The 27,205-nt window shown below is 39.8% G+C and overlaps 4 protein-coding genes across 4 annotated transcripts; 2 read left to right on the top strand and 2 right to left on the bottom strand.

Annotated features, from left to right (window-relative positions):
• Nucleotides 1–377: 377 nt before the first annotated feature.
• On the bottom strand, nt 378–2,811 carry LOC121753920 (uncharacterized protein At4g38062-like). The gene is made up of 2 exons (XM_042149215.1): nt 2,684–2,811; nt 378–2,171 (listed from the first exon to the last, which is right to left on the bottom strand). The coding sequence occupies exon 2, from the start codon at nt 2,062–2,064 to the stop codon at nt 499–501; it is 1,566 nt and encodes a 521-aa protein (XP_042005149.1). The 5' UTR covers nt 2,065–2,171; nt 2,684–2,811; the 3' UTR covers nt 378–498.
• A 4,364-nt stretch (nt 2,812–7,175) lies between these two features.
• Nucleotides 7,176–16,681, bottom strand: LOC121754849. The gene is made up of 6 exons (XM_042150143.1): nt 16,502–16,681; nt 16,334–16,429; nt 8,249–8,289; nt 7,827–7,944; nt 7,583–7,663; nt 7,176–7,232 (listed from the first exon to the last, which is right to left on the bottom strand). Exons 1-6 carry the CDS (start codon nt 16,679–16,681, stop codon nt 7,176–7,178), a joined length of 573 nt encoding a protein of 190 aa, XP_042006077.1.
• Nucleotides 16,682–17,313: 632 nt separating this feature from the next.
• Nucleotides 17,314–19,956, top strand: LOC121754925 (beta-ureidopropionase-like). Its single transcript, XM_042150212.1, has 6 exons — nt 17,314–17,576; nt 17,684–17,791; nt 18,559–18,747; nt 18,809–19,036; nt 19,099–19,323; nt 19,395–19,956. Exons 1-6 carry the CDS (start codon nt 17,457–17,459, stop codon nt 19,758–19,760), a joined length of 1,236 nt encoding a protein of 411 aa, XP_042006146.1. The 5' UTR covers nt 17,314–17,456; the 3' UTR covers nt 19,761–19,956.
• A 291-nt stretch (nt 19,957–20,247) lies between these two features.
• LOC121754924 (protein EXECUTER 1, chloroplastic-like) lies at nt 20,248–26,038 on the top strand. The gene is made up of 12 exons (XM_042150211.1): nt 20,248–20,999; nt 21,410–21,526; nt 21,689–21,754; nt 22,379–22,485; nt 22,957–23,038; nt 23,483–24,223; nt 24,313–24,436; nt 24,532–24,701; nt 24,879–24,953; nt 25,030–25,122; nt 25,236–25,376; nt 25,535–26,038. The coding sequence occupies exons 1-11, from the start codon at nt 20,571–20,573 to the stop codon at nt 25,326–25,328; spliced, it is 2,097 nt and encodes a 698-aa protein (XP_042006145.1). The 5' UTR covers nt 20,248–20,570; the 3' UTR covers nt 25,329–25,376; nt 25,535–26,038.
• Nucleotides 26,039–27,205: the final 1,167 nt, after the last annotated feature.

Here is a 27,205-nt window from a genome sequence, read left to right as displayed (position 1 = left end):
TCAGGTGAGCAACCACCTTGGAATGGTGACCCATGGAGTGATGGTCGGATAGGACTAGCCATGACCAACGAGGACATTCACCCTTAAAGAGAGTTGAATGTTACTGACCGAAACCAGTTCCAAGTATGAGACTTGTTCCACATTGGTTGTATGAGAAACAAATGGGACTTGATATCGGTTATACGGGCAATAGATATGAGGCTATAGACGAATAGATTATCTCACCTGATAGACTAGTTTCTACGGATAAGTTTTCAAGTTTTGTGGCCAACTCAGAGTCATGGTCTGGTCGTGAGTCTCGTGACCAACGAGAACATTGACTCTGATGGAGAGTTCACGGATTGAAAGTTAGAGACGTGTCCCACATTTTGGTTTTATAAGCAATATTCCATTTAAAAGCACACATTTACACACTAACATTATCTTTTTCAATATGACACAGTCTTACATTCTACAAAAGAAATTGACTGTGTTATAAACGAGGAATAATTTTACATTCTATATAGAGAGAGAACTCACATTTAGCTCTGTCAGTGGAGCTCTTTCACTCAAACACACTTGACCAGATTTTCTTGAGAGTAACAAACTATTGACGAGTTCATCACGTCCACCGTCTTCCTCGTAAAGGGGAGATGATTTCATCAATTTTGCATCTTCCGTGCACAACGATCCAATTAGCTGACACATGCTTTCAAGCTGTGCAAGCAAATTCTCCCTGTTATTTTCCTCTTTTGTTCGACCATCAAGCAAAGCTTGTTTATGGGACAAGAGCTCCTCAAGTAGATTCTCAAAGCACCTCGTTTCATTCTCTAATTGACCTCTGAGCTCTTCCAATCCCTTCGTTTCTCCAGGCTGTTGGGCTACTTGCGCTGAGCTCTCCATGTCGGCAATCACCCAGTTTTTCTCTTCAACCTCTAAGGTTTTCTGATCCTCTGATTCCGTAAAGGCTTCATCAAGCATATACTCCTTCCCTTCAAGAGATACCCGAAGTTGTTGCGTTTTCTCTTCTTTTTCAGAAGATATCATCCCATCATTTTCCTTTCTGAGAGTGTCATTTGTCACTTCTCTTTCAGCCAACTTGTTCCTTAACAGTGCAATCTTGTTCTGAAGATTCTTGACATAGCTATCCTTCTCTTGATTGAGATTTTCAGCAGCCTTCGATTCTGCTAAAATTATCGACTTTAACATGGAAATCTGTTGCTCCAAGCTACCAATTTTGTCATCTTTCTCAATCATGGAGACTACAAGGCAGGTCTTCTCTTGCTCGTGTGCTTGCTGATTCGTTTCCAAACTTAATTTCAGAATTTCTACCTCTGTTTCTGACGTCTGCAACATGAGCTTCAGCATTTCTGTGTTTTCTAGTTCAAGCAATGACTTTGAGGCACAACCCCAGGCATCCAAAGTACTTAGCAATTCAGAGATTTCATGAAGAAGTGATGATTTCTCCTTATGCCACTCTGACTCACGCTCGTTGAACAAAGCCTGAAGCTTTTTGTATGCTTCTTCAAGGTGTGAGAACTGCTCGTTTCTCCATCTCAACTGATCTTGGCAAACTCTATTTTCCTCCTCCAGTTTGAGTATGTATTCATCTCTCTCCTTCAGATCCACCGATGCATTATTCTTCGTTTCAGAGTCCAGCTGTTGTTTAACTGATAAGAGCCTTTTGAGTCCAGATATTTCCTCAGAACTTGAAGCAGTCTTCTTCTCTAAATCATGAATTCTTGCAAATGCTTCATCTAATAACAAGACTAAATCCCCGTTTTCACCCTCCAATTTTTGAAATTTCACATCACACTCGGCTTCAAGCTTCCCGTTGGCAGAACTAATCTGATCTAAAAGCAAGTCCTTCTGATCTACACTGGATTGCAGTTTCCCATACAGCTTTCTAAGCTCAAAAATATCCTCAGACATGGCACGCAGTTTCCCAACCTCCGAAATTCCTAGTTGGTTTTTGGTTGATTTCTCAAGGCAGGCTTTTCTCAAACCATCCGACAACTCAGTTTCCATCTCTCTTTCGTTTCTGAGCCTTTTCCCATCATCCAGCTGAATGTTAACTCTGTCCATTTCCAATTTCCTTCCGGATAAGAGCTGAAGCAAACTTTTCAAGTTGAAATTCGATTAGCAGAGCTAGAACGGGGCGAACACTATTCAGGACTGACCAATGTACATGTCTGAAACAAGAAAATCCATATCTCAGCTGTTGAAATAGTAAAGGGCTTTAAAAAAGTTCTTAACACATCTTAAAATAGTAGCGCTAAGCAAACTCTAACAAGCAAAAGCCTCTTAACAGTTCTAACTTCATACTTCACAAGCTCAAGATCTCAAAACTAAGAATATCAGGTTCCTTTAAATCTTCAATTTGGCAAATATAATTCCTCAACAAACAGATTCAATTGAAATGTCTATCAACATAATCTAAGTGAAGTTTTCTGCAAAGAATCAACCACTTCTGCCTCACCCTAAAAACTTCAATATGCCACCAAAATGTTAAATTAAACGCTTATTAAGCGTCGAAAATCCCCAATTTCAAAACCCTACAAACTAAAATTAGGGATATTGAAGATAACATAAATAACTCGAAGACGTAATATAGTATAATGCATCATTACAAAAGAAGAATCAGCACAGACATACACTTAAAGAGCTCAATAGATTTTCCATAGAAATTCAAAGAATTAATCACCTTCACTTTGGCCGATGAGGAAGTGAAGGAAATGTAGCCGCGAAACTGAAGAGAAATACGGGTTTGAATTTTGGCTTTATTATTTGGTGTCTCGTCAATGGGTTTTCTCTATTTTGTTAGTATTATTTTTAATATTGTTTTCACACTGATTGGTCATCACTTTTCTTATTCACGGTATAGTATTTCATACTACTCCATCCATAATTCATAGTACTAATATTTTATTTTGCAAAATCCTATACTACATCAAATTTTTATGAAACTTAATCATTTAAATGAAATTTTTAATAAAAGAGCTTGAAAAAGAAAATCAAACATAATTATGCTATAATTACCTGATACATGTAAAACTTTGCCAAATAATTAGTTGACATAGTATAAAAATTAAAAAGAACAATAGAACAAAAGATACAAAAAGGAAATGAATACATCCATATATATATATATATATATATAAATATATATGGGTGTGTTAAGGTCCTTCGCAGCTTTTGAGTCCAATCTTCAGTCAGATCACAACCCTTGGATCCTTGAATTGGATGGTTGTGATGATCTGCATTATTACACTATAATGATGCATTATTAGTCGGTGTGCATTATTCAACTGAAAATCTGCATTATTACACTATAATGGTGCATTATTAGTCGGTGTGCATTATTCAACTGAAAATCTGCATTATTAAATGACACGTGGCATCAATCTAACCGTCGGACGACAAAATCGTGGGGTTGAGATTAAAAAGAACAATAGGACAAAAGATACAAAAAAGAAATGAATACATCCATATATATAGAGAGTTGTGATCATATGATAACCCATAAATATCGTAATAACCCTATAACCAAATCTGAACCACACATATTTTCTAATCTTGTGGTTGAGATTCAAACTTAGATTTACTTCATAAAAAAACGCGGGGTAAATATGTCATTTCCCTCATTTAATTTCTGAATTTCGCCAAATATCACGTAAAATGATAAAATGATATATGTTAGGTTTATTGCATAGAATGATAGTTTTGTCGGATAGAATGATACTCTGAGTTGATAAAATGATACTTTTGACTGATAAAATGATAAAATGATATATGTTAGGTTTATTGCATAGAATGATAGTTTTGTCGGATAGAATGATACTCTGAGTTGATAAAATGATACTTTTGACTGATAAAATGATAAAATGATATATGTTAGGTTTATTGCATAGAATGATAGTTTTGTCGGATAGAATGATACTCTGAGTTGATAAAATGATACTTTTGACTGATAAAATGATAAAATGGTATATGTTAGGTTTATTGCATAGAATGATAGTTTTGCCGGATAGAATGATACTCTGAGTTGATAAAATGATACTTTTGACTGATAAAATGATATATGTTAGGTTTATTGCATAGAATGATAGTTTTGCCGGATAGAATGATACTCTGAGTTGATAAAATGATACATGTTAGGTTTATTGCATAGAATGATAGTTTTGCCGGATAGAATGATACTTTTGACTGATAAAATGATACTTTTGACTGAAAAAATGATATATGTTAGGTTGATTGCATAGAATGATAGTTTTGCCGGATAGAATGATACCCTGGGTTGATAAAATGATACTTTTGACTGATAAAATGATATATGTTAGGTTTATTGCATAAAATGATAGTTTTGCCGGATAGAATGATACTCTGAGTTGATAAAATGATACTTTTGACTGATAAAATGATATATGTTAGGTTTATTGTATAGAATGATAGTTTTGCCGGATAGAATGATACTCTGAGTTGATAAAATGATATATGTTAGGTTTATTGCATAGAATGATACTTTTGCCGGATAGAATGATACTCTGAGTTGATAAAATGATACTTTTGACTGATAAAATGATAACTGACAAGAATTTATTATGCATCCACACGATTATGCAGAATGTCAAAACACAATTCAATTTACTCTATCCATGTTGAATCTAGTCCACAACCAATCCACATCAATATAAAAGACTCGGACGCCATATACATACATACGTGTAACTGAACCTCATACATCTGTATATCATGGGAAATAAGATTTTACGTATTTAAATGAGCGAAATTTGGATACGTAAATTTTATCATGAGCGAAATTCAGAAATTAAATGAGCGAAATGACATATTTACCCTCTGCGCCTTTTTTATGAAGGAAAGCTAAATTTGAATCTAGACCACATGATTTTAAAAATGTGTGGTCCAGATTTAGTTATAGGGTTATTACGGAAATTGGGGTTATCATATATATGTATATATATCTTTTTATAGATTATCAAATTTTCAATCGGATCAACTTTATTCTTAGTGTACTATTTTTCATTCTAAAAGTATAAAATTATTATAATTTCTCAATGGAAATTAAAATCTAATAGACACTAACATGACAAACGAGTTTAGTATTCTGTAATGCATTTCAATAATCAATTGTATCACGCCAATATCCTGATTGTTGGAAATTTTTTATGAGGACCCATAAGTGAAATGAGGGATGATAAATATTTCCACGGTATGTGCATTTTTTAGTCCGTCCCAAAAGAATATGCATTTTCTAATTATGAAAATTCTTTTCTCTCTAATAAATCTTCCTTCTCCTGCAAGATTCAGACGTAAATATGGACTAATAATAGTCATCTTCTATACACAGGTATATTAGAATGATTTTTCCTTACGTAATTAGGAAAATTTTAGAGGGATTTATTTTGTTATATTTTAGAAAGATTTATGTTGCTTTTGATAAAAGGCGATTCACCGATCCGATCTCATTATGGGGTGAATCATTAAGTCTAATTTTAACATGCTTTCGGTCTTTTGGAAATATAATAGTAGTTTAAAATATGGGATTCCTTTCTTCGCTTACATTACTCATTTACAATTATATACTGCAAAGTAAAAATAAATAAATAAAATGTTTGTCCATAAATTAGTTGACTTAATATACAATTTATAATATTTACATAAATCTAAAATAGTAAAAGTGACGAGTAATAGGAGATGGAGGTAGTAAGAGCATCATTAATGCAACAGGCCGGACCGCAAATCGCGAGTCCCGGCCCGAGACGCGCGTTGGACGGGAGGAAGTTCCGGCCCAGGCCGGTCCCGGGGCCGCAGTTGCGGCCTGGGGAAGGTCCCGGGGTCCGGCCTGGCGGGCGATGGAGCTTCCGGTTGGAGGGGGTTCGGGCCGCTACTGTTCACCAATTTCTGAATTTTTATGCATTTGGAAGAGGAAGAAGAGGGAGGGGGAGAGGAAGAGGAAGAAGATGGAGAGGGAGAGGGGCGAGATTTTTTGCATTTTTTTAATTTTTTTCATTTTTTTGCCTTTTTTTAATATTCTAATTTTTTATATATATTTTTAGTTTATAATTTATTATTTTTGTATTAAAAATAAATTTCTCGTGTTATAATTGCTCAACGTATTCTATTTTACGAGTAAAATAAGTTGGAGTTGTGAATAGTGTCATTTATTAGTTGCGGCCCGGATTGGGGCCTGCAGGGTTAGAGCAGTTGTGGCTCGGGACTCAAATTTAAGGGAATGAGGACGTAGAGGGGACTTAGGGCCCGAATCCGGGACGGGTTAATGATATCCTAATAATCATTAAGCCACTTGATTTGAAAATCTAACAGATCCTACTAATTTCACATGTGTCAACCTATTGTTAAACACACTGTAGTCTGTATATAATGTGAGGTCATTTCATATAAAGTGATTTTTTAAACACAAAATATAGTACTTTATCCGTAACTTAGAAATAAAAATTCTTTGCATTTTAGTCGGTTTTCTAAAAATAAAAACTTTTTACTTTAGGATATTTCTTTCTTTCTGATGAGATGAGATTTATTTTCCACTAATACACTTTTCTTTTTATTTCTCTCTTTCTTTAATAATTTTGCATTAAAACTCACATCTTTTCAAAAGTTCTTATTTTCAGGGACGGAAGGAGTATTATCGTCCCCAATTAAAAGTCTTATTTGCTTATCCCACAAGTTTTACCAAGTTGATTGAGTGTGTTAATGACTAGAATCACTGATTGAATGGATTGTAAATCTCTTTTTAGAATAATTTTATAATGGAACGAATAAATGCAACGCGAATCCAATTTATCAAAAATAGAATGGGACATTTGTGTCATGGACAACTTAAAATGAAAAAATGAGACGTTTAGTAATGGACGGCAGACTAAGTATTTATTAGTGTCAAACAAACATCAAGCCTGGCCCAAACTCAGAAATCATGTTATGAAATGATTCCTTGTGAAATCAATCTTCAGACCTCTCAAAAACAAAGAATTGCTGAGGAAAGCTAATACAAAGAGCCAACACATAAGTGGCTAACTGTATAACGAGATTCAATCAATAAAAAAACTACTCTCTTTAAGCCTCAATCTGTTTTAGCTTTAATTTTAAACAGCAGGGCCAGTGTAGTTAGATCCAGGCTGACCAGCACGGCGTTTCTCTAGCCACGTTCGAGCTCTGAGTCAAGCTTCGCCAGGGACCAACAATGCCTCAAGTTCTTCTCGACGCTGCTCAAGCTCCTGCAATCGTTCGTTTGTGCTACATTGTTAATCCTCACAAAGAGCATGGTACAAACAAAACTCAACAAGGGAGATGGAGTAAGGTACTGTTGATATGAACTCTGCTTCAGTAAAAACGTCGGCTCAAAGCAGTAAAATTCAGTTTCGAGCTTCCTTTACCATATAATGAGGGTTTAACACATGATAAGGGTAATTCCTACTTCCTTTTCAAGAGTAGCAGCAACATGAACATCGTTACAGTATCGGTCAAGGGCCAGCCAGCAAGAGATAATGAAGCAATTTTCTCGAGATATCCAGCATGTTCGATAGCCAAACAAGAGCTTAATATATATACTGCGGAGAGAGATTACCCCAAGATCCTTTATTGCTTGCTCCCTCGAGACTTCTTTTTTCTGGCGAGCACGTTTCACCATGCCAATGCAGAACATTCCCTAAAGAAGCAATGAAAGTTCACTCTATGTTAGAGCTTCATGTACCTAAATTAACTGTAGAACTCTGAATCGACAGGCCACATTCTATGTTGAGAAGAAAAAGCTCATGGGGGAAAAGACGGAGATATTTACTGCTTAAAATAATAGGCGATTGTAAACTTACTGATATAAAGTAAACCACACCACAAGCAAGAAGTATGTAGCTAGAAATGCTCTGAAGGAGAAAAAGCTCTTCGCGATCTTTTAAGTACTCGGGGTAAGCTCGGGTCATCACTGCAACACTGGAGAAAATAGATGAGCACAAGGCACAAATGCAACGACGTAAAGCAGCTCGTGAATGTATGGACTGAGCTGGAATCTGGCTTGTGAGGGCAATCTTCAGATTTCATGCTTAGTCACTATCCGATGAAGAGACAGTGACACTTTAGGTGATTTTGGGTGTCCTAGAAACCTAAATGTGGAAGATGAATGCAACCAACATGGCTAGGTACGAGTAATCTAACACTAGACACGAGGACAGCTAAGTAGGAGTTTAATCAAATGAGTCGCTCAGAAAATAATGTAAATAGCAAGAGTCGGACTTACAAGATTTGCAGCATCCCTCTGCCTGCCCAATATTCCAGAACCTGCAACATGTTGGACACTTAATACAGAAACATATGGATTTTAACGCAACGTATAACATCTAAAGTGTTTTCCACATACACCAAGAACAAGGCATTACGAACTTTCTGAGACAAAGACTACTCTCTACCAGCAGATCACACTAAATTCATTTCTGCGCCGCTATGTTATGATCAAAGCACAATCTAAAACCTCCAAATCAACACTGTCACCACTCTCTACCACATCTCTTCATATGTACTTTCCCTAAACCATTGCATCATACAATCAAGCATTTTTCAAGTAATATTGTGGGGATTTTCCCTATGATTCTTCAATTTGGAGCTTGAGCTAATGAACATGCTAAAATCTGAGTTTAAGATAACTAGATTCGAAAACCATCTTAAGTTCCCCAATTTGCCTCAATCAGAAAGCATTCAACAGCAAAATTGCTATAAAAAACATCAATTACACACAGAGTGATGAATCGGCGAATTTTTGATGGTGATGAATGCTCGTAAAAATAAAGGAAGATCAACACACAGAGATTTACGTGGTTCGATTTACTGAGGTAAATCTACGTCCACGGGAAGAAAAGAGGGCAGAGTTGTATTGCTTGATCTGTTTTCTACAGCTAACAATACAGACTTGCTATTTGCTATTTTCTCTCTAGAGAGCTTAACAGAAGTTAACAGAAGAGGATTATCTATCTGACCTAGGTTCTATTTATACATTGAACCAAGATCGTGGCATGCAGCATTTATTAGGTAGTGGATGTCGTGGAGGTCGTGGCGACCTTGCATGGGTCCACTATCCTGCATGAGTTAATGACTGCTTGACACCACTAAATAGATCGTCGGTGTAGCGGAGGTGGAAATCTTGCATGAGTCCACTATTTCCTAGTTCGGTCGAATACTGAGACCGGACTGCTGAATTATTGCCGAGCAGCTTTTGCCGATCTGAGAGTAGAGCTTGATGCCGACCAGAGAGCAGAGTTTGATTGGTTGGCTTTTACCGTGCTGTAGGCTGGGGCCGAACTCTGTGGTTGTGCCGAACTGAACTCTTGAGTCATGCCGGACTGATACTCTTTAGCCATGCCGAACTGATACTCTTTCTTGGGCTTTACTGCTGTTGGGCTTGTTTAGTATTTGCTTAGTACGTACTCCATCACTACCCCCCCCCGAAAAGTGAAGTGAATCACTTCGGCATTCTGGATCAAGGTACGGGGTAAGTTGATGTTTGTCCTCGGTCTGATGAAGTGAACTCTTCTTTGACCGGACTTGGTTTGTGTCCTAATTTGGCGAGTTTTATCGCTCGGATCGAACTTTCCGTTGTCCTAATTTGGGGATCGGACTTTCCCTTGTCCTAATTCGGCGAGTTTTATCGCGTGGATCGGACTTTCCCTAGTCCTAATTCAGGCAAGTTTTATCGCGAGAATCAGACTTTTGTTGCAGTTCGTTTCAGACGAAGTGCTTGATTCTTAAGCTGAATTGTGGTCTTGTATCCTCTTTAGAAGCTTGGACTTCACAATCGTTGGCTTATTGCAGCTCGTTTCAGACGAACTGCTTGTTTAAGCTGAATTGTGGTCTTGTATCTTCTGTAGAAGCTTTGACTCACAATCGTTGGCTTGTATATGTTCTAAGAAGGGGATCAGCCTTCGAAGAACAAGATACCTCAGTAACATTTGTAAGAGACGACACACACAGAGACAGACAAAACACACAGACAAAACGCACAGAGACAAATAAAGACCAAGCAAACAAAATAAAGCACATTGAGCAAACAGGACTCAAGACTGACTGACCGGACTGTCTCTTACAAATGGAACTTTTTGAGGTTGGAAATGTGCCATGTTCGGGGTACCTGTTCTCCTGACATGTGAGCCAATTTGTAAGACCCTTTGCCGAGGACTTCTGACACCCGATACGGACCTTCCCATGTGGGTTCGAGCTTGCCCAGCTTTTCTGCTCGGCTTACTTCGTTGTTTCTCAGGACGAGATCTCCCACTTGAAATTGCAGCTTCTTCACCCTTTGGTTGTAATATCGGGCTACTTGCTCCTTGTACTTGGCTGCTTTTATGCATGCCAATTCTCTTCTTTCTTCGGCAAGATCTAGCTCGGCTCTCAGTCCGTCGTCATTCATTTCTGAGGAGAAATTTAGAGTTCGGGGACTGGGTACGCCGATCTCCACCGGAATTACGGCTTCAGTGCCGTATACAAGGCTGTACGGAGTTTCACCGTTGGAGGTTGTGGGTGTAGTTCGGTAGGACCATAGGACTTGAGGGAGATTTTCTACCCATTGTCCTTTGGCTTGTTCTAACCGAGCTTTTAACCCTTTCACCAGGATACGATTTGTTACCTCCGTTTGTCCGTTTGCTTGTGGATGATAGACTGAAGTGAACCGCTGTTGAATATTCAGCTCTTGGCACCAATTCTTGAACGTCTTGTCGGTGAACTGAGTCCCGTTATCCGAGATGAGGATGTGGGGTATGCCAAATCGGCACACTATGTTCTTCCAGACGAAGTCCAATGCCTTTGAGCTCGTTATCGCAGCTAATGGTTCAGCTTCCACCCACTTCGTGAAGTAGTCCACGGCAACGATTAGGACTTTCATTTGCCGAGGAGCTTGAGGAAGTGGTCCCACTATGTCTATGCCCCATTGCATGAAAGGCCAAGGGCTTTGCATAGTGGATAGATCGGTCTGCGGCATCCTTGGGATATTTGCATGGATTTGGCACTTCGGGCATGTCTTGACGAGCTGCACTGCTTCTTGTACCAAGGTTGGCCAGTAATATCCCCATCTTAGAACTTTTTTAGCTAAAGCTCTAGCTCCGATGTGGCTGCCGCACGATCCTTCATGAACTTCTCTGAGGATGTAGTCCGTCTCTTCAGGTCCTACGCACCGCAATAACGGCTGGAGGTAAGACTTTCTAAAGAGGACTCCTTCATGAAGTTCGTACCGGAGTGCTCGGCACGTGATCTTCCGAGCTTCTCTCTTATCCTCGGGCAATTGTCCTTGATCCAGATACTGCAAGATTGGCGTCATCCAGTTCGGCGAGCTGGACACTGAATGTACCTCGGCTTCATCAATGCTTCGATGCATTAATTCTTCCGCCTTTGAGCTCGGATCTGAGGCCAACTTACTTAAGGTATCTGCTCGGCTATTTTCCGCCCTGGGAACGCGGATTATCCGAAAATAGGAGAAACTTCGGCTGATGCTTTGCGCTTTGTCCAAATACTTCTTCATTCTCTCGTCACGGGCTTCACTTGTACCCAACATGTGATTTACTATGACTTGTGAATCACAATGGACTTTGAGAGATTTGACGAGCAGACTTTGCGCTAACTGGAGTCCGGCAAGGAGGGCTTCGTACTCGGCTTCATTATTAGTAGTGGGGAATAGGAACCGAAGTGAGTAGGTTACCTCGTGTCCGTCGGGAGCGATGAGTAAAATACCAGCTCCACTTCCCATCTTGTTTGAAGCTCCATCTACGAATCCGCTCCAGCAGTCTGGCGGCTCTACTTCGGATTCCAAGGGCTGTGCTAGTTCGGCATTGGCAGACTTTTTCTGTTCGGCAATGACAGGGATTGCTTGATCGAACTTGGCTTCTGTAAGAAAATCTGCCAAGGCTTGTCCCTTGATGGCTTTCCGAGGTAGGTACTCGATTGAGTGTTCTCCCAGCTCTATGGCCCATTTGGCGATTCTGCCTGATGCTTCTGGCTTGGTCAAAACTTGCCGAAGAGGCAGATCGGTTAAGACGCATACCTTGTGAGCATAGAAGTATGGCCGCAGTCTCCTTGCTGCATTTACCAACGCCAGAGCAATTTTTTCCAGAGGTTGATACCTTGTTTCTGGACCTCTTAATGCTCGGCTTGTAAAGTAGATGGGAAACTGCTTTAGGCCTTCTTCTCGTACAAGCACCGCGCTGATGGTTTGATCTGATGCCGCTAAGTATAAGAATATTACTTCGGCTTCGGTTGGAGCAGAGAGAATAGGAAGCTCGGCTAGATAACTTTTGAGCTCGTCAAAGGCCTTTTTCTGCTCGGCTCCCCACTCGAACTTGGGTGCCTTTTTCAACACCTTGAAGAACGGCAGTTGCTTTTCGGCTGCTTGGGAAAGGAATCGATTCAGTGCGGCTAGACATCCGGTTAGCCTTTGCACGTCATGTATGGACTTCGGCATTGCCATGTGCTGAACAACTTGAACTTTTGAGGGATTTGCCTTGAGTCCGTCCTTTGAAACCCAACAACCCAGAAACTTTCCCGAATCTACCAAAAAGGTACACTTTTGGGGATTAAGTTTGAGGTTGGCTTTCTTGAGCACGTTGAGAGTGGACTTGAGGTTGTGCTCGTACTCCGAAGTGCTTTTGCTTTTGACGACTATATCGTCAACATACACTTCGACCTCCTTTCCAATCAGGTGCCGAAAAAGCTTGTCTACCATCCTTTGATAAGTGGCTCCGGCATTCTTTAAACCGAATGGCATCTTTTTATAAGCGAAAATGCCGAAATCGGTAATGAAAGCTGTTTTCGGAGCGTCACTCTCATCCATCAATACTTGGTGATATCCTTTGTATAAATCAAGAAAACAGAAAATTTCGAAGCCGATCAAAGCTTCTACTTTTTTATCTATATTCGGAAGGGGATAGCAATCTTTAGGACAGTGCTTGTTTAGATCGGTAAAATCTATGCACATCCGCCATCCTCCTTCTTTTTTCTTGATCATCACAGGATTGGCCACCCAGGAAGGATATTTCACCTCGAATAGTACATCCGCTTTTAGTAATTGGCGGACTTCGTCATGGATGACTTGGCTTCTTTCTGCCGCAAAGAGTCTTTGCTTCTGTTTTACTGGCCGGATTGAAGGATCAATATTTAACCGATGAGTGATTACCTCGGGGGGCACTCCGGTCATGTCCAACGGAGACCATGCAAAGACATCTTTGTACTCCTTGAGGAGCTGAATGGTCTTTTCCCGGAGTAGAGGCGTTCCTGCGAAGCCGACCTTGACCGTTCTGGATGGATCATCTTCGTATAACTGAACGGTCATTGAGTTCGGCTCTGAAGTGACTTCGGTCATCTCGCTTGCCTCTAACTCCGGTTGCTGTGATTGCTATGCTTGATGGTGCCGAACTGATTGCTCGACACTTTTAAGCGCAATCTGCAGACATTCTTTTGCTCTCTTTTGATCACCTCGGATGACCGTTATCCCACCTTTAGTGGGGATCTTGATGGTGAGGTGATAAGTAGAGCAAACGGCCCGAACTGTGTTGAGCCAGTCTCTCCCCAGGATGATGTTGTACGGAGACCGAGCTTTTACCACAAAGAACTCGATCATCGTATTGGAACTTGTAGGCGCCTTTCCCACCGTGATCGGAAGGCTGATAATACCTTCAGGGCGGGTGTCCTCCTGGGCGAAACTTTTCAGAGGAAGTGGAGCCGGACTGAGCCGAGCTGGATCCACTTCCATTTTATCGAAACATTCTTTAAAAAGAATGCTGACTGACGCTCCTGTATCCACAAATACTCTGTGGATCAGTTTGTTTGCCACTCCGGCTTGAATGACAATAGCGTCTTGGTGAGGAGAGATGGCTGGGACGGGATCGGCATCTGAAAATGTAATCACTTCGTCTTTCTTCAGCCTTTTATGTGTTGGCTCCTCTTGATTGGAACCTCTGCGTTCTGCTTTTAGGGACGACTTAGTCTTCCCGGCAGGGAGAGCATCAATAGTCAGGATTACTCCATCGTATTGCGGCTCGTCGTCGTCTTCGGGATCCTCATGCCTTTTCGGATCCTGAGGATTGCAGTTCGCACCTCTCTGCCTTTTGTTCTTTTTCGGCTGCTTGCTTTGATATTTTTTTAACGTTCCTGTTTTCACAAGAACATCAATACCTGCAGCCAAATCTCGGCACTCCTCGGTATCGTGTCCGTGGGCTTGATGGAAGGAGCAATATTGATCCTGGGGTCGCCGCGCGGCCGATTTCGTCATCCGCCTTGGTTTTTCGAACATATCGGAATGTAGTTCGAAAATTTCCGCTCTTGACTTGTTTAAGGGTACGAACTGAGCGGGCGGCTTCTCAGGATTGAGACGTGGTCCCAATCTGCCTTGTACCGGTGCCCTTTGAATTCTTTCAAAAGGAGTTCGGCGAGGAAGCCTCTGATCGCTATGATCGGGCTTCTTTTCGTCTCCTCGGGATGAGCTGTCTAAAGACCGTTTTCGACGGTCTGCCTCATCCGCACGGGAAAACTGGTCCGCAATGTCCCACATTTCTTGAGCTGTTTGCGGACCGCACTCCACGAGCTTTCTGTAGAGAGCTCCGGGCAGGATTCCATTTTGGAATGCCGAAATGACAAGTAGATCATTGAGATTATCTACTTGTAGGCATTCCTTATGGAATCTCGTCAAGAAATCGCTGATCTTTTCGTCGCGACCTTGACGTATAGAAAGCAGCTGAGCCGAAGTGATCCGGGCTTCCGCTTTCTGAAAGAACCTCCTGTGGAAAGCATCCATTAGATCTCGGTAGGATCTAATGCTGCCTTGAGGAAGGCTGTCGAACCACCTTCTGGCGTTCCCGATGAGCAGCTCGGGGAACAGCTTGCACATATGGACCTCATTGAGACCCTGGTTCGCCATATTATATTGATAGCGTCCCAAGAAGTCATGAGGATCCTCTAGCCCGTCATAAGTCATTGACGGTGTCCGGTAGTTCCGCGGCAAAGGAGTTCGGGTGATGTCGTCCGAGAACGGAGTCTTTAATGCTCCGTACATGGCGAACCCGACATCTCTTCGGTACGGAGGAGATGGAGTTCTCCTGTGGTTCCGGTACCGAGGAGGAACAGGAACATGTCGGGGTTGAGGATTCTTTCTCCTGGAAGACACGTCACTACTGCGGTAGTGACTTTCATGTCTGGATGAGGAGGGAGAATCCGCCGTTGTCTTCTCCGGCTGTTGGCTCTTCTGCAGGAAGGTTAAGAACTCCTCCTGCTTCTCGGCCAAGAACAGCTTGACAGCTTTATTTAAATCGGGCTGCTGGGAAGACTCGGTGCGATGACTCCTGGAGTGGCTTGTTCCTTCTTCGTGAGAACCGGAGGTAGATGTCTCCCGAGGCCGTTTTTCAGACCTGCGAGCTGGACTAGCTTCCTCACGGTTATTGCGAACGGTATTATGGGTGTTATGTGATCTGGTATGCATTTTTTTGGGGTGGAAAAAGGGTCAAAAATTCGCTTTATCACAAATTTGGTTCTCTGTTTCCCACAGACGGCGCCAGTGATGAATCGGCGAATTTTTGATGGTGATGAATGCTCGTAAAAATAAAGGAAGATCAACACACAGAGATTTACGTGGTTCGATTTACTGAGGTAAATCTACGTCCACGGGAAGAAAAGAGGGCAGAGTTGTATTGCTTGATCTGTTTTCTACAGCTAACAATACAGACTTGCTATTTGCTATTTTCTCTCTAGAGAGCTTAACAGAAGTTAACAGAAGAGGATTATCTATCTGACCTAGGTTCTATTTATACATTGAACCAAGATCGTGGCATGCAGCATTTATTAGGTAGTGGATGTCGTGGAGGTCGTGGCGACCTTGCATGGGTCCACTATCCTGCATGAGTTAATGACTGCTTGACACCACTAAATAGATCGTCGGTGTAGCGGAGGTGGAAATCTTGCATGAGTCCACTATTTCCTAGTTCGGTCGAATACTGAGACCGGACTGCTGAATTATTGCCGAGCAGCTTTTGCCGATCTGAGAGTAGAGCTTGATGCCGACCAGAGAGCAGAGTTTGATTGGTTGGCTTTTACCGTGCTGTAGGCTGGGGCCGAACTCTGTGGTTGTGCCGAACTGAACTCTTGAGTCATGCCGGACTGATACTCTTTAGCCATGCCGAACTGATACTCTTTCTTGGGCTTTACTGCTGTTGGGCTTGTTTAGTATTTGCTTAGTACGTACTCCATCACAGAGCAACCTAGAATTTATGTTCAATTCCCTCAGCAGTGGAAAACAAACATCAATTACACACACATTACACGCCAATTACAGAAAAAAGGCGAAGGAGATAGAGAGAACCTTGGAGAATTTCATGATGAATTCCCACTCAGTCTCAGCGACCACCACAAACGAGGCAATGACTACCGTGTAACACCGGAATATCCCATCGAAAATCTGCACTAGGTCAAACGAATTCAAAATGAGCCGAACAAACACAGTCGCTTCGAACAATTTTTTTTTTATTACATCAGATCCGTTGCTGAAAGAGTGGACGGCGGAGAGGATGTTGACGGCGATGCAGAGAACGGCGGCCAGAGCAGTGATGACGCTGAAGCATCGGCAGGTGATCAGGAACGGATCGGGCCTCGAACGGGCCCGGGCGGTGGGGGTGGGCGGATCGGGCTCCCGCGAACTCTGCGCCTCCATTTTCAGATTGTGAAATGAGAAGTCTGCAAATGCAATTGCTACCGTTATTATAGTTACTACTCCTCACCCCCCTAATATATTATACTGTATCTCACTTTCACTCATGCACATATTTTCAGAAATGTAAAATAAAATGTGAAAAAAAGTTTGGAATGTTAATATATCAATATTAATAATATATAAATAAAATGATTTTTTTTTATCAAATATGAGGTCTATTATCTAAAATAATAAAAATTAAATGAAATACAGATTAAAATTGAAATCCGTGAAACTGTGACACATAACCAAAAATTGAGATACAAAATGGAAAATTAGGTTAACAATTTGGTTAATAATTTTATATTTTTAATTTAATGATGTTGATTAACAAGCTGAATATAATTAATACCTAAAATTAATTTGTTTAGCTAACAAGCTTCACCAAATGTGCTGGAACGAACTGTTTTCGACGCCAGAGCTAATAAAAATTAGTTATGAATGACTAATATTAGCAAGGCAGAAAGAAATTAGTAGGATTCAATTAACTTATTAAGTACTATAATGAAAATCAAAGTGCATATTATAAAGGCCAAAATCAGTCCATAATTGTGACTAAAAAATGAGTTTTAGTTTATCCACAGCACGTGACGTTATCAGCAATTTCCGTAACAAATCTCCAATTGAATGCATTGAATCAAAGAATGAGAATCCTCACATTATTAAATTTCAAACACACAAACCAGTTCCGTTTCCTTCATCTCCACTGTGATCTCACACGAAAGAGCAACCGAAAATGGAGGCCAAAATCACTGCAGAAAACGGCAAAACTGCAATCGGAAAAGACGGTTCCGTCGCCGGCTTCGATTCCCTGCACCGCCTCCTCCAATCTTCCCTTCCTCCCCACCTTTTCCAGGTCAGATCAACACCATAACTTATTAGTATTTTTGTCTGATTGCAATTCCCTCCGATTTTGAGTAATATGATGATGAACTCTTCGATGGATGCTGTTCGTTGCGATAGGAAGCTAGCCGATTGCTTATTGGGCTAAACTGTGGAAAAACGCTTGATTCTGTTGCTCTTCCCGACCCTGCCAAATCTCTTTCTGTAAACCATGATTTTGATCTTCAGGTATGTGTGCGTAGTGCGTTTCCTTAATTTTCTGGTGATTTCAACCTTGAAGAAGTAGTTTTTACAGTTTTCATTCAATTTGTGTTCATAGCAATTCATCCTACTATTCGAATCACACAATCTGTTTGCTGAAATGATGGTCTGTCAATCATATGAATCAAAAATACTTGATGGCCTTTAAATTTAGTGGCAAAAACTTGTGTGCATATTCCACCCTAATTATATCCAGTTTAGGGTTCATCATCAATCCCCGAGGAGTAAAAATTTGATGGTCGAGAGTAGTCTAGACACACTGCCATGTGGCGTGTCTGGCCAAACATGATTGCATAAATCATCAGAAATCTTCGGAGAGAGAGGAAAAGGAAGAGAGAAGAGATTAATGCAATTGTGGTTGGCCAACACACCCATGTCTGGTCCATCAAATGCTTACTCGCAGCGAGGCGTTTTTAATCCCCGGTTGGTGTTTACTAATCGCGGATAAGATTTAATTAGGATGGCTGCCCATGTATGTGCCTTCTAAATTAGTTATATTGGAAACATGGAGTGATGTCTCACTTGATTGGCTGCTAAAAAAGCATATGTTATTGAGATGCTATTGTTTTTCTTGTACATCTTGTCAACAGATGTGTGTGAAATATTGATGGAGTTATCATGGAAAGTATGAGTTTTTGCATTTGTCTCACTGTAATTGTAATACCAGTTGGTTGCTCTCTATTTCCTCATGTATGTCTTACATATTAAGATAGTTGTCTTCCTAAAATACACAGGCATTTTCGTTTCGTGCTGATAAGGAGTCATTGAGAGAACCCCGCAGTGTGAGGGTGGGTCTGATTCAGAATTCTATAGCTCTTCCAACTACAGAACCGCTCCTTGATCAGAAACGAGGCATCTTTGAGAAATTGACACCGATCATTGAAGCCGCGGGCGCTTCTGGAGTCAACATACTATGTTTGCAGGTATTTTGTCTATAAACATTCAACAAACCTCTGCAGACTAACTTTGGACCCATCAATGCAGGAGGCATGGACGATGCCATTTGCATTCTGCACTCGCGAGAAGAAATGGTGTGAGTTTGCAGAGCCGGTAGATGGAGAGTCGACAAAATTTCTTCAGGAGTTTGCTCGGAGGTACAACATGGTTATAGTGAGCCCTATTCTTGAACGGGACGTGAACCACGGGGAGACACTTTGGAACACTGCTGTGATAATTGGAAATCATGGCAACATAATCGGGAAGCACAGAAAGGTGAAATGATGCATCTATGTAATTTTTTCACACGAACATGTCTCTGAAAGTAATCATTGCAGAATCATATACCTAGAGTTGGGGACTTCAACGAAAGCACGTACTATATGGAAGGGAACACCGGGCATCCTGTGTTTGAGACGGCTTATGGAAAGATTGCTGTCAATATATGTTATGGAAGGCATCATCCTCTTAACTGGTTAGCTTTCGGCTTAAATGGTGCTGAGATAGTTTTTAACCCATCAGCAACTGTGGGTGAACTCAGCGAACCAATGTGGCCCATTGAGGTACCCTTGTCACCACCCTCTTCCTGTTTACTAGTACTTTGTTTGTAATAATCGGACGTTTAATGTTGCAGGCACGTAATGCAGCCATAGCGAATAGTTACTTTGTGTGTTCGATCAATCGTGTTGGGACTGAACATTTCCCAAATCCATTCACCTCAGGGGATGGGAAGCCACAGCATGCAGATTTCGGGCATTTCTATGGTTCCAGCTATGTATCAGCGCCCGATTCCTCGTGCACGGCATCTCTGTCCCGGTACAGGGATGGCTTGCTGATATCGGACATGGATCTTAACCTCTGCCGGCAACTAAAGGACAAGTGGGGATTCCGCATGACTGCCCGGTACGAGATCTATGCAGATTTGCTTGCTCATTACGTGAAGCCCGATTTTGAACCCCAGGTCATTGCTGATCCACTGTTGCATAAGAAAGCAGTTTAATGAGATGTGGAAGAAACTAGGAATTGGCTTTTGTTGCATTTGTAATGTGCCTTCGCCATAAACGTTGCAAGCTTCTTTACAAGGTTGTGTTTGTGATTAGTTTTGACTTAGACGTCAAAGCTGTGTTGTGTGGTATATTTTGAGACTTTGCAAACCGTTTTTTATGGAATAAAAGTAATAACAAATTCTTATAAAATTTATAATCCTAATTTTGGTGTGATAAACTCTTGATAATAGGTAATGGTCCAGAGTCCCATTTTTTTGTATGTCACTCATAAATACTAAATAATTTTAATATAATTTATTAGTATAAAAATTTAGTAACACATTAAAGTAAATATTTATTTCAAGCAATTGAAGTTTCAAAAATATATACTCGAAATAAAGAATAATAAAAAGAAATAGTATGTAAAATTTCAAAATAATAGTATTTAAATAGGACATAAATAGACCACGAAATTAATAGTATTATTCTACAAATAAAATAGTATTCGTGACGTTGATTAAATTCTATCAAAAGTACAATTCATAAATATATGAATTTATTCTTAAACAAATCGGAAAAAATCTAACTGAAAATTGAGAACCTCTATTGCTATATTGGTACCCAATTCCAACGTCAGCATCAAATTCTATCATCCTTATCCTTCTTCTTCGTTTTCCTTCTGCACTCTCTCTCTCTCAATTCACAGTAGTAACAACAACACGGTGTTCAATTTCGTATTGCTTCGTCAATTTCGACAGCAAGGGTGTAAATTTCTGTGTCTGTTGATCGATTACTTTTTTCTGTGCTGTGCGAGGTGTTCAAAAATGGCGTCGATATGCCCGCCGACGTTCCCGTCGCCGCGCACGGATCCTATTCATCGTGATTTGAACTTTTTTCATTCGAGATTGAACTCCTCCACGCTCAGGAAAAAATTGCAATCGGGAGTTTCTCTGTCTAGGGTTCCTGAATCCCCTTTCTGCTGCCGTTGCAACGATAGGGGAAGTGGCGGCGGTGATGGCTCCGATTCAGGCGCTGAGGACGCGTGGTGGTGGGACTTTGGTATTCAGGAGACTTTTAGGAATGCGATTAAGCGTTTTGATGATTACTTGAGTTCGTTGAGGGATCAAAGGGCGGATGGGACGGTGGTTGTGGCGGAGAAGTGGGGGGATGGAGAGGAGGAGTGGGATTGGGAGAGGTGGAGGAAACATTTTGTCGAGGTTGATGAGCAGGAGAGCATTGTGTCGATTTTGAAGGTATTTTATATTCATTTGTTCTTGTTCAGTTCTGGAAATAAGCTGCTGGAAGCTTTTTTACAGTTGAATTTTGATTTTTACAATGCAAGTGTTTTTAGGTTGTGTATTCTTAAGGATGATATATATGTAAAAATATCATTCATCGAATTGAAGAATTTAGCACAATTGAATGTGAGATATCTGTATTCAAAAAATAAATAGGCATGATTTTTTATAGTCATGTGAAGAAATAGTATGCTGCTAATACTTGATGGAAGCACAAATTGTCTCGCTCTGTAAAAACTCACGATGTTGCACATGTGACATGCAGCATCTTTGGTTAATGTACTCCGCCTCTTTCGTTAATCTTATTTTCTGGAGGGGGATTAACTGTGGGCTTTTACTGACATTGTTGTCTTAATTCTTAACAGTCTCAGTTAGCTACTGCAATTCAAAGGGAGGATTATGGAGAGGCTGCTAGGATAAAGGTGGCAATTGCAGCTGCTGCTAGGAGCGACACTGTTGGCAGGGTGATGTCCCATCTAAAGGTTGCTTCCCTGTCCTGCGTGTTTTTTTGTTTCCAGATGTATTTACGTTCATTACCTATCCATCTTTATTGAAGTATTTTATGTTTTTATTATTCTTGCATGCAATGTCTTTGTAGTTAATTGCTCGATTTAAATGCTCTGGTATCATTCAATCAATTGCAGATATCTGTGGAGGAAGAGCGATATGGAGATGCATCTCTTATACGTGATCATGCAGGGGCTGGTTTGGTGAGTTAGCCTCATATTTAGATCACGATGCAATCATTGAGCCTTACTCCGTAAATATATTGACTGTTTTTAAAAACCATCATGATAGATGTACTAGTCTTTTACTCCCTCTGGCCCATTAAAAATGAAACGTTTTCCTTTTTGGATTGTCCCATTAAAAATGAAGCGTTTCCTAAAATGGAAACATCTCTATCTCTATTTTTTCATCTCTTTTATTTTACTCTCTCTTCATTAACTCACAAAACAACACTACATAAAAACCCGTGCCGATTCCCAAATGTTGCATATTTAATGGGACGGAGGGAGTACTTGCTTAGTCCAATGATGAATGTGCAAAATGAAAATTATTTATAGCATCAAATATTTTGGTTCTTCAAGTTCAAGGGATAGTCTGATTACAACCTGGCCAATTGGAATTATTTGTGCAAGTTATTAATATTATTGCTATTGTTTTATTATTATCATTTAGTAGATATGCTTGCATCGTGTATGCTTGTGTACTTGAATTCTGATGTCTGCCATGTCATTTTTCTATTAGTGATAAAACAAGAAAGACCAGAGTGCACACACAAAAATTTTGTTTCTCTAAGAATTTGGTTATATAACAATTTTCCTGGCATTCAGGTTGGATGGTGGGCTGGAACTTCAGATGATACTAATGATCCTTATGGTCGCATTATACATATAAGCGCTGAATATGGAAGATACATTGCTAGAAGTTATAGTCCTAGGTAATGTTACTTCTCACTGTACAGAGGTCTCGTATCATTTATGAGTAGAATCACACATTAACTGCATAGCGTCTATTTATGATTTACAATCTTCAAAGATGATTTTTCTTTGGTTGAAAATTCTTAGCAAAAAAAAGTTAAGTCAGCTGTGTAACATATATTCAGGGTTCAGCCATTCAGCAACCCTTGAACTATCCTTCTATTAGTTCTCTCTCTCTCTCTTTCTGTGTGTGTGTGTGTTCGCCTTGTTCTTCCTATATAAACATGATGTGAATAAAAAGTTTGGCATCATGATGAATATTTTTATCTATCACTTTTTTCAGGTAGCTCTTTCCTCACCGATATTTATTCCCTAAAAGTTAAGTTAGATTTTTCATTGGGAGTCTAGATCTTTGCCTTCAAGTTGTACAGTTACCTTTTGGATCAAGTTCACCATCTCTTCCTTTGTTTTCCATTTGAACTTCTTGGCAGGCAGTTGGCAACAGCTTCGGTCGGTGCTCCCGTGTTTGAAGTGTACCTAAGAGACAATAAAGAAGGTGATTATAAGCAGCAGGTATTTCTCTTATGCCTCGAGGTTCTTTAATTATCTACATGTGCTCTATGACTATTATAATGTAAGTGCACTCGAACATGCACACATTTGACTCCTGTTCTTGTACTGCTTATGCGGTTATGCCATGCTATTACTTTTATTTGGTTGAATTATAGTTCTTTTGAGTGCAACTTCTGTGGATGTATTGATGGATATAGGATATATTTGGATGATTTATCATTTGTTACTTTCGCTGTTTTTACCTGTAGGACTCTTCTGCTGCCTCTTTACCTAAGAATACACGCTGTATACTCTTCTGCTGCCTCTTTTCTTTCGCATTACTAAGAAGGCAGTATTTGCATTGGGAAGGCCTACTTAAATTCTTTACCTAAGAATACACGCTGTATGCAACATGCACACACATGTGCCCTGAATATGAAAATATATTAATTACTTGATTTGTAGGCCGTTTACTTAAAGCGCAAAGGAACTACGGAAGATGTTTATGTTCCATCCTTCAAGTCATCAGGGGGTTCTAGAAGTCTGGACTCTCTTGATGCAAGAGATAACAAAAGCAAGCTATTCGAAAGAAGTTCTGAAGATACAGAAGATGGTGAGGATAGGGATGACGATATTGGTTTTGATAATATCCTGCAAGACATGATTCCTGGTATGAAAGTCAAGGTTGTGAAAGTAACAGCACCAGAGAAGGTCGACAGGGATATAATATCTAAGGTGATCGAACAAATAATAGATGAAGAGGATGAAGAAAAGGACTATGACATAGAAAATGTAGATGTTGAAACTGAGAATAAAAGTGAAAATGAGGACGAGCACAGTGACACTGATATTAAAAATGAAAATGATGACGAGCACAGTGACACTGATCTGGATTCTGGTAGTGATATAGCTGACGAAGATGACCAACATCAAATCGCACTTCAGGTCGTTGTTGGTGATGGTTTTCTCCAGAAATTGTCTCGTGGTGCCCATGCTAAAGACTTGCTTCGTGTTCCAGCAAGGCTAGAGAAAAAGGGACGGATGACATTTACATTTACAGTGGAGGAAGATGTTAATGAGCTCCAACCTGTTGGAGATGGACAGTCTGCAAAAAACAAAAGATCTAAACTGCCAGGCCAGCGTAGCATCGACAATCTTATGCTTGATTTCGTTAAATCCATTGGCAAAGGGAAGATTCCCATGAAGGTTGGTTTACATTCTGTTGTTGTGGAGATTCATTTACTATTTCCAAGGTGGGTGCCTCCTATTCCAGGCATAATTTCATCAACTTGCAGGTTCTTCAAGATGTAGGTGAACTAATAAACCTGACACTCAATCAAGCTCGAAACAGTCAGCCACTCTCTGGGTCCACCACATTTAGTCGCATTGATGTTTCTTCGTCTTCAGATCCACTAAATGGTGATTAGTATTGATTTTCAACACATGTATTGTTGCTTTTCTCTCATGGCTCAATGCAGTTTCAGTAGCTTTATGAAAATATATCTGTTTATCAGGTTTATACATTGGTGCGCATGGGCTCTACACTTCAGAAGTTATTCATATGAGGCGGAGATTTGGCCAGTGGAATGAGGATGGGAGCACAAAGAAACCTTCGAAAATTGAATTTTATGAGTATGTTGAAGCTGTTAAATTAACCGGAGATGCTTATGTTCCAGCTGGCCAGGTAGTTCATTCATTTGACTACCTACTTGAATCAGTCAAGGTTCATTGATTGCTATATGTATTATGTTCTATGGTCAGTTGGAGACTATGTTCATAACTATGTAATATACTTCAGATTGATCTCATACCAAAGCTTATTACCATCTATCAACAAAGCATATAATCTTCTCCCTCGCAGGTTGCGTTTCGTGCAAAAGTAGGGAAAAAGTATCAGCTTCCACATAAAGGGATTATCCCTGAAGAATTTGGGGTGGTATGTTGCATACTGTTTGTATTCAGCTAATATCTATAATATCCTGTTACCACTCTTAAGTTAAATCAACTTGCAGATTGCTCGATATAGAGGTCAAGGAAGGTTGGCCGAGTCTGGATTTCAGAATCCTCGATGGGTTGATGGTGAACTTGTTATATTGGATGGAAAGGTTAGTTTTCTAGCACACTTACCATAGTCTCAACTCTGGATATGACTCCTTTTGTAGGTTTCCAAACAACTTACAGTTTCTGATCCCTATTCTTTCTTGTGCAATTGGTGCAGTATATCAAAGGAGGCCCTGTTGTTGGTTTTGTTTACTGGGCTCCTGAATACCACTTCTTGGTATTCTTCAATCGACTCAGGCTGCTGGATTGAGTACTTGTCCCATCAAATTCAGATGCTATTGTTTTTATTTACTCGTAGGTAAGTCCAATTTACTTTGCATCTGTTCCCTTTGTGAGTAAAGTTGCCTGAAACATGGGAATTTGAGCTGTAACTAAACAGATAGTTGTATGTTCCTAAACATAGTACTCCCGCTGGCCTAACGAAGATGACTCACTTTCTTTTTGGTACTTGTGCAGTTGAGGTGGCATTTATGGCCCGAGCCCTCGCTCTTCATACTCGTGGGAAGTTGGAGAAGACGAGTAATCAGAACAAATCCTTGTAGCTGACCCCTTTCCCGGTTAGCTATGTGAACCGTTGCTGTAGTCGACTTGACATTAACCGTGATTTTTTGAGTTATAATGTTTACTGGATAACAGGCTGATCTAACTTATACCTAGCCTGTCCAGAATGTATATATCACTTGGCTCCATTATGTATAAATCTATTGACATTTGGTAACAAGTTCAGCATCCAATGTTGTATGGGAATAATAATGCTTTGGATTTCCCTATAGGTTCATAGTTTCACAGAGAGAGCAGTTTTATTATGTAATCTGTGTAAACACAGAATGTTTATGTCACAATCTTGTTATTTTCTCATGTATGATTGAGGCCTCAAACTTTGTCCTTGATTCGGCATTTGTATTGAGAAATGGCTCAATATACATGAGTTTATATGAAGAGAAATCCATTGCTAGATAATGTGATCACCATTTATGAGCATCGCACTCGTTTAGTTCACGTTAGCATTATTTGTTTTTTTTTTTTGTTTATAGATATACTTCGTGCTAGTACCTCGAATTTTGGTATTACATTATTAATTTACAAATTTTCTAAGAATAATTTTTATTGTATTTATTTATTTGAAGTTTTAGATTCTAAATAGTTAAAAATTAATTAACTTCTGAGGCATCAGGATCAAAATTAATGTATAAAATAAAATAAATAATGCTAATGTGGATTAATTAAGAGTGATGTTCACGTGAGATGTATAGCATAATATATTTCCCTACATATACTTCTTTAATTACATGTACTAACCAATCATGCAGTAACATTTGGTCATATCTGATTAAATTAAATATGATGATGAAAAAGATGCCAAGAACTTGAGTCTATGTGGACACGACGTAAATCATAGGCACGACTTTTCTTATGCTATTGTGAGAGAATGGAAATCCACTCACTAAATTGTTGAAGGTAAATGTGATAATAGCCAGTAAATCAAATTTATTTATGAAATGTGAATTTTGTATATCAGTTTTATATTAATTTTAATAAAATAAATTAGTACTCCTTCCGTCCCGCTACAAGTGAGGCGCTTCAAATCGGACGTTGTTTTGCAAAAATAATAACAAATAGTTAGAGTAGAGATAAAGTAAAGTAAATAAGATAATAATGTATGTACGACTCTCTTCTATATTATTTCATCTCTTACTTTACTTTCTCTCAACTTTAACAATTTATTATCATCTTCACAAAACAACGGCCAGAAAGAAACGTCTTACTTGTAGTGGGACAGGGGGAGTAGAATGTAACGATGAACGTCCCAGGATGACAAAGTAAGAGTGTAAGACATGTAATTATAAATAGAGAGAATACAATTTGACAATGGGGTGGAGCAAAAATCTAAGATTGAACAATCTAATTTGGATTGTTTTCTACAATAGTAGCATTGGTTGCTTCATCAACTAGGTCGATCATGTGATCAGAAATCAAGATTTCCACACCTATATGATGTGGAATATCCACTACCTTGTGGTCACATGTTTGATTATATACATAAAATACACCTAATTTATGTCACAAAGGATACATTCATTCGTACACGTGATATACGTGTGTGTATGTACGTGTGTATGTATGTAA

The sequence above is a fragment of the Salvia splendens genome, chromosome 11 (assembly GCF_004379255.2).
Source record: "Salvia splendens isolate huo1 chromosome 11, SspV2, whole genome shotgun sequence".
Lineage (NCBI taxonomy): Eukaryota > Viridiplantae > Streptophyta > Magnoliopsida > Lamiales > Lamiaceae > Salvia > Salvia splendens.
This window is presented reverse-complemented; position numbering and strand designations above follow the sequence as displayed.

Coding starts and splice junctions, on each gene's coding strand:
- LOC121753920 (XM_042149215.1), bottom strand. CDS start 2,064: ATGGACAGAGTTAACATTCAGCTGGATGATGGGAAAAGGCTCAGAAAC.
- LOC121754849 (XM_042150143.1), bottom strand. CDS start 16,681: ATGGAGGCGCAGAGTTCGCGGGAGCCCGATCCGCCCACCCCCACCGCC. Junction 8,290..16,333: donor TCATCATGAAATTCTCCAAG/GTTCTCTCTATC, acceptor AACATGTTGCAG/GTTCTGGAATATTGGGCAGG. Junction 7,945..8,248: donor AGAGGGATGCTGCAAATCTT/GTAAGTCCGACT, acceptor TATTTTCTCCAG/TGTTGCAGTGATGACCCGAG.
- LOC121754925 (XM_042150212.1), top strand. CDS start 17,457: ATGGAGGCCAAAATCACTGCAGAAAACGGCAAAACTGCAATCGGAAAA. Junction 17,792..18,558: donor ACCATGATTTTGATCTTCAG/GTATGTGTGCGT, acceptor TAAAATACACAG/GCATTTTCGTTTCGTGCTGA. Junction 19,037..19,098: donor TAATCGGGAAGCACAGAAAG/GTGAAATGATGC, acceptor TAATCATTGCAG/AATCATATACCTAGAGTTGG.
- LOC121754924 (XM_042150211.1), top strand. CDS start 20,571: ATGGCGTCGATATGCCCGCCGACGTTCCCGTCGCCGCGCACGGATCCT. Junction 24,224..24,312: donor AAGGGAAGATTCCCATGAAG/GTTGGTTTACAT, acceptor ATCAACTTGCAG/GTTCTTCAAGATGTAGGTGA. Junction 24,702..24,878: donor CTTATGTTCCAGCTGGCCAG/GTAGTTCATTCA, acceptor TCTCCCTCGCAG/GTTGCGTTTCGTGCAAAAGT.